We start from the raw sequence: 6585 nt of genomic DNA, 5'->3' as shown, positions 1-6585 counted from the left end.
CTCTCACACATTCGCTCTGTGTCTCTCTCACACATTCGCTCTGTGTCTCTCTCACACATTCGCTCTGTGTCTCTCTCACACATTCGCTCTGTGTCTCTCTCACACATTCGCTCCGTGTCTCTCTCACACATTCGCTCCGTGTCTCTCTCACACATTCGCTCCGTGTCTCTCTCACACATTCGCTCCGTGTCTCTCTTACACATTCGCTCTGTGTCTCTCTCACACATTCGCTCTGTGTGTGTCTCTCACACATTTGTTATGGGCCACGGTTTAGAAAACTAAACTAAACTCTCTATTTTGGAGTTCAACTGACCTCCAAATATTTATCGATTTTGGTTAGGAGGAGCACAGGAGACTACCTTTCAGGAGGTATTCACCAGAGGCCTTAATCACTTTCCCCTCTCTTGCATTCTCCTCTCTCACTATTCCACCCCCCCTCACTCTCCCCCCTCTCACCTTCCCCCTCTCTCCTCTGCCCTCTCTCTTTCACCCTCTCTCCCTTTCCCTCTCGCTCTCTTTCCACATCGCTCTCTTTTCACCCTCGCTCTCTTTTCACCCTCGCTCTCTTTTCACCCTCGCTCTCTTTTCACCCTCGCTCTCTTTTCACCCTCGCTCTCTTTTCACCCTCGCTCTCTTTTCACCCTCGCTCTCTTTTCACCCTCGCTCTCTTTTCACCCTCGCTCTCTTTTCACCCTCGCTCTCTCTCTCTCACCCTCGCTCTCTCTCTCTCACCCTCGCTCTCTCTCTCTCACCCTCGCTCTCTCTCTCTCACCCTCGCTCTCTCTCTCTCACCCTCGCTCTCTCTCTCTCTCACCCTCGCTCTCTCTCTCTCTCACCCTCGCTCTCTCTCTCTCACCCTCGCTCTCTCTCTCTCACCCTCGCTCTCTCTCTCTCACCCTCGCTCTCTCTCTCTCACCCTCGCTCTCTCTCTCTCACCCTCGCTCTCTCTCTCTCACCCTCGCTCTCTCTCTCTCACCCTCGCTCTCTCTCTCTCACCCTCGCTCTCTCTCTCTCACCCTCGCTCTCTCTCTCTCACCCTCGCTCTCTCTCTCTCACCCTCGCTCTCTCTCTCTCACCCTCGCTCTCTCTCTCTCACCCTCGCTCTCTCTCTCTCACCCTCGCTCTCTCTCTCTCACCCTCGCTCTCTCTCTCTCACCCTCGCTCTCTCTCTCTCACCCTCGCTCTCTCTCTCTCACCCTCGCTCTCTCTCTCTCACCCTCGCTCTCTCTCTCTCACCCTCGCTCTCTCTCTCTCACCCTCGCTCTCTCTCTCTCACCCTCGCTCTCTCTCTCTCACCCTCGCTCTCTCTCTCTCACCCTCGCTCTCTCTCTCTCACCCTCGCTCTCTCTCTCTCACCCTCGCTCTCTCTCTCTCACCCTCGCTCTCTCTCTCTCACCCTCGCTCTCTCTCTCTCACCCTCGCTCTCTCTCTCTCACCCTCGCTCTCTCTCTCTCACCCTCGCTCTCTCTCTCTCACCCTCGCTCTCTCTCTCTCACCCTCGCTCTCTCTCTCTCACCCTCGCTCTCTCTCTCTCACCCTCGCTCTCTCTCTCTCACCCTCGCTCTCTCTCTCTCACCCTCGCTCTCTCTCTCTCACCCTCGCTCTCTCTCTCTCACCCTCGCTCTCTCTCTCTCACCCTCGCTCTCTCTCTCTCACCCTCGCTCTCTCTCTCTCACCCTCGCTCTCTCTCTCTCACCCTCGCTCTCTCTCTCTCACCCTCGCTCTCTCTCTCTCACCCTCGCTCTCTCTCTCTCACCCTCGCTCTCTCTCTCTCACCCTCGCTCTCTCTCTCTCACCCTCGCTCTCTCTCTCTCACCCTCGCTCTCTCTCTCTCACCCTCGCTCTCTCTCTCTCACCCTCGCTCTCTCTCTCTCACCCTCGCTCTCTCTCTCTCACCCTCGCTCTCTCTCTCTCACCCTCGCTCTCTCTCTCTCACCCTCGCTCTCTCTCTCTCACCCTCGCTCTCTCTCTCTCACCCTCGCTCTCTCTCTCTCTCACCCTCGCTCTCTCTCTCTCTCTCCCTCGCTCTCTCTCTCTCTCTCCCTCACTCTCTCTCTCTCTCCCTCACTCTCTCTCTCTCTCCCTCACTCTCTCTCTCTCTCCCTCACTCTCTCTCTCTCTCCCTCACTCTCTCTCTCTCTCCCTCACTCTCTCTACAGAAACAGACAATGAAGATGATAGCAGTTGAGGTCCGGAAATCGCAGCATAAATACGTGATTGGTCCCAAAGGTAACTCCCTGCAGGACATCCTGGAAGAGACGGGGATCTCGGTCGAGGTACCGCCGGCCGACAGTCTGTCTGAGACTGTCATCCTGAGGGGTGAGCTGGAGAATCTGGGACTGGCTCTGGCCCTGGTTTACGCCAAGGTACACCCCTCTCTACATCTGTAACTTCCTGCAGACACTAGACCCCTCCCTCTTTCTGTAATCTCCTACAGACCCTATACCCCTCACTATCTCTGTAACCACCTCAAGTCCCAACACCCCTCGCTATCTCTGTAACCTCCTCCAGACCCTACATCGCTCCCTCTCTCTGTAACCACTCCTTCGTTCTGCCTGGCTTCCTCTCACCCCCCCCCCCCGCGCTGCCCCCCCCCGCGCGCTGCCCCCCCCGCGCGCTGCCCCCCCCCGCGCGCTGCCCCCCCCGCGCGCTGCCCCCCCCGCGCGCTGCCCCCCCCGCGCGCTGCCCCCCCCCGCGCTGCCCCCCCCCGCGCGCTGCCCCCCCCGCGCGCTGCCCCCCCCCGCGCGCTGCCCCCCCCCGCGCGCTGCCCCCCCCCCGCGCGCTGCCCCCCCCCCGCGCGCTGCCCCCCCCCCGCGCGCTGCCCCCCCCCGCGCGCTGCCCCCCCCGCGCGCTGCCCCCCCCCGCGCGCTGCCCCCCCCCACGCGCTGCCCCCCCCGCGCGCTGCCCCCCCCGCGCGCTGCCCCCCCCGCGCGCTGCCCCCCCGCGCGCTGCCCCCCCCGCGCGCTGCCCCCCCCGCGCGCTGCCCCCCCCGCGCGCTGCCCCCCCCCGCGCGCTGCCCCCCCCCGCGCGCTGCCCCCCCCCGCGCGCTGCCCCCCCCGCGCGCTGCCCCCCCCCGCGCGCTGCCCCCCCCCGCGCGCTGCCCCCCCCCGCGCGCTGCCCCCCCCCGCGCGCTGCCCCCCCCCGCGCGCTGCCCCCCCCGCGCGCTGCCCCCCCCGCGCGCTGCCCCCCCCCGCGCGCTGCCCCCCCCCCGCGCGCTGCCCCCCCCCGCGCGCTGCCCCCCCCCCGCGCGCTGCCCCCCCCCGCGCGCTGCCCCCCCCGCGCGCTGCCCCCCCCGCGCGCTGCCCCCCCCGCGCGCTGCCCCCCCCCGCGCGCTGCCCCCCCCGCGCGCTGCCCCCCTCGCGCGCTGCCCCCCTCGCGCGCTGCCCCCCTCGCGCGCTGCCCCCCTCGCGCGCTGCCCCCCCTCGCGCGCTGCCCCCCCTGGCGCGCTGCCCCCCCTGGCGCGCTGCCCCCCCCCCGCAGCGCGCTCTGCCCCTTCTTCCCTGTAACTCATTCAGTGATTTGAATACGCTGTCTATCTCTCCATGGTGCCTGACCTTCCGCTGTTGCTCTGGGCTTGATGCCCAAAGGCGAACAGTGTCGTCCTGAAGGAAGTGCAAGCTCCCTTCTGGCTCCATCGCTATCTCATCGGGAGGCAGGGCCAGAAGATCAGCGAGTTCTCCCAGACTTACCCCCAGGTACGTTCCCAGAGGCGCAGTGTTGATTCCGGAATCACGAAAAAGGTTGTACTTTGGATATTCCATGTTATCACCAATCTCTCTCTCTCTCTCACTCCGGTCAATGTGCAGGTGCACATTGAGTTCACAGAAGGACAAGATCGGATTGTGCTGGAGGGGCCGGTCCAAGAAGTTACCCTCGCTCAAACGCAGCTTCAGGAGTTAGCTGACAGTCTGGTACATTCCCCGTAAACATTAATATCCCACCTGCCTAATCCCACATCCCCCTCACTCCCAGCACACTTTAATATCCCACCTGTCTAATCCCACTCCCCCCCTCACTCCCAGCACACTTTAATATCCCACCTGTCTAATCCCACTCCCCCCTCACTCCCAGCACACTTTAATATCCCACCTGCCTAATCCCACTCCCCCCTCACTCTCAGCACACCTTAATATCCCACCTGTCTAATCCCACTCCCCCCTCACTCCCAGCACACATATCCCACCAGTCTAATCCCACTCCCCCCTCACTCCCAGCACACTTTAATATCCCACCTGCCTAATCCCACTCCCCCCTCACTCCCAGCACACTTTAATATCCCACCTGTCTAATCCCACTCCCCCCTCACTCCCAGCACACTTTAATATCCCACCTATCTAATCCCACTCCCTCCTCACTCCCAGCACACATATCCCACCAGTCTAATCCCACTCCCCCCTCACTGCCAGCACACTTTAATATCCCACCTGCCTAATCCCACTCCCCCCTCACTCCCAGCACACTTTAAAATCCCACCTGTCTAATCCCACTCCCCCCTCACTCCCAGCGCACTTTAAAATCCCACCTGCCTAATCCCACTCCCCCTTCACTCCCAGCACACTTTAATATCCCACCTGTCTAATCCCACTCTCCCCCTCACTCCCAGCACACTTCAATATCCCACCCGACTAATCCCACTACCCCTCACTCCCAGCACACTTTAATATCCCACCTGTCTAATCCCACTCTCCCCTCACTCCCAGCACACTTCAATATCCCACCTGTCTAATCTCGCTCCCCCCTCACTCCCCGCAAACTTCAATATCCCACCTGCCTAATCCCACTCCCCCCTCACTCCCAATACACTTTAATATCCCACCTGCCTAATCCCACTCTCCCCCTCACTTCCAGCACACTTCAATATCCCACCTGTCTAATCCCACTCTCCCCTTCACTCCCAGCACAGTTTAATATCCCACCTGTCTAATCCCACTCTCCCCCTCACTCCCAGCACACATCAATATCCCAACTGTCTAATCCCACTCTCCCGCTCACTCCCAGCACACTTTAATATCCCACCTGCCTAATTCCACTCTCCCCCTCACTCCCAGCACACTTTAATATCCCACCTGTCTAATCCCACTCCCCACACACTCCCAGCACACTTTCAAATCCCACTCTCCCACTCACTCCCAGCACACTTTAATATCCCACGTGCCTAATCCTACTCCCCCCTCACTCCCAGCACACTTTAAAATCCCACCTGCCTAATTCCTCTCCCCCTCACTCCCAGCACACTTTATTATCCCACCTGCCTATACCCACTCCCCCTCACTCCCAGCACACTTTAAAATCCCACCTGCCTAATCCCACTCCCAGCACACTTTAATATCCCACCTGCCTAATATCACTCCCCCCTCACTCCCAGCACACTTTAATATCCCATCTGTCTAATCCCACTCCCCCCTCACTCACAGCACACTTTAATATCCCACCTGTCTAATCCCACTCTCCCCCTCACTCCCAGCACACTTTAATATCAAACCTGTCTAATCCCACTCCCCCCTCACTCCCAGCACACTTTAATATCCCACCTGCCTAATCCCACTCCCCCCTCAGTCCCAGCACACTTTAATATCCCACCTGTCTAATCCCACTCCCCCTCACTCCCAGCACACTTTAAAATCCTCCTGCCTAATCCCACTCCCCCTCACTCCCAGCACTCGTTATTATCCCACCTGGCTAACCCCACTCCCCCCTCACTCCCAGCACACCTTAAAATCCCACCTGCCTAATCCCACTCCGCCCTCACTCCCAGCACACTTTACTATCCCACCTGCTTAATCCCACTCTCCCCCCCCACTCCCAGAACACTTTAATATCCCACCTGCCTAATCCCACTCCCAGCACACTTTAATATCCCATCCGTCTAATCCCACTCCCCCTCACTCCCAGCACACTTTAATATCCCACCTGCCTAATCCCACTCCCTCCTCACTCCCAGCACACTTTACTATCCCACCTGTCTAATCCCACTCTCCCCCTCACTCCCAGCACACTTCAATATCCCGCCTGCCTAATTCCACTAACCCCCCCACTCCCAGCACACTTTAATATCCCACCTGCCTAATCCCACTACCCCCTCACTCCCAGCACACTTTAATATCCCACCTGCCTAATCCCACTACCCCCTCACTCCCATCACACTTTAATATCCCACCTCCCTAATCCCACTCCCCCCTCACTCCCAGCACACTTTAATATCCCACCTGTCTAATGCCACTCTCCATCTCACTCCCAGCACACTTTAATATCCCACCTGCTTAATCCCACTCCCACCTCACTTCCAGCACCATTCAATATCCCGCCAGTCTAATCCCACCCCCTCACTCCCAGCACACTTTAATATCCCACCTGTCTAATCCCACTCTCCCCTCACTCCCAGCACACTTTAATATCCCACTCCCCCCTCACTCCCAGCACACTTTAATATCCCACCTGTCTAATCCCACTCTCCCCTCACTCCCAGCACACTTCAATATCCCACCTGTCTAATCCCACTCCCCCCTCACTCCCAGCACACTTGAATATCCCACCTGCATAATCCCACTCCCCCCTCACTCCCAGCACACTTGAATATCCCACCTG

General features: G+C 59.7%; 1 protein-coding gene across 1 annotated transcript in view; it reads left to right on the top strand.

The window, feature by feature from the left end:
• Positions 1–2086: 2086 nt before the first annotated feature.
• The window catches only part of LOC140406281 (vigilin-like), a gene marked incomplete at its 3' end in the record, with an annotated part of 171074 nt that continues 166575 nt past the window's right edge, over positions 2087–6585 (top strand). Inside the window, 3 exon segments of the mRNA XM_072494393.1 lie at positions 2087–2366; positions 3588–3695; positions 3807–3911. Coding sequence (XP_072350494.1) covers positions 2169–2366; positions 3588–3695; positions 3807–3911 — 411 coding nt within the window.

This window comes from Scyliorhinus torazame, unplaced genomic scaffold (genome assembly GCF_047496885.1).
Source record: "Scyliorhinus torazame isolate Kashiwa2021f unplaced genomic scaffold, sScyTor2.1 scaffold_416, whole genome shotgun sequence".
Taxonomy (NCBI): domain Eukaryota; kingdom Metazoa; phylum Chordata; class Chondrichthyes; order Carcharhiniformes; family Scyliorhinidae; genus Scyliorhinus; species Scyliorhinus torazame.
Note: the sequence above shows the minus strand (reverse complement) of the source record. Positions and strands in the feature narration are given on the sequence as shown.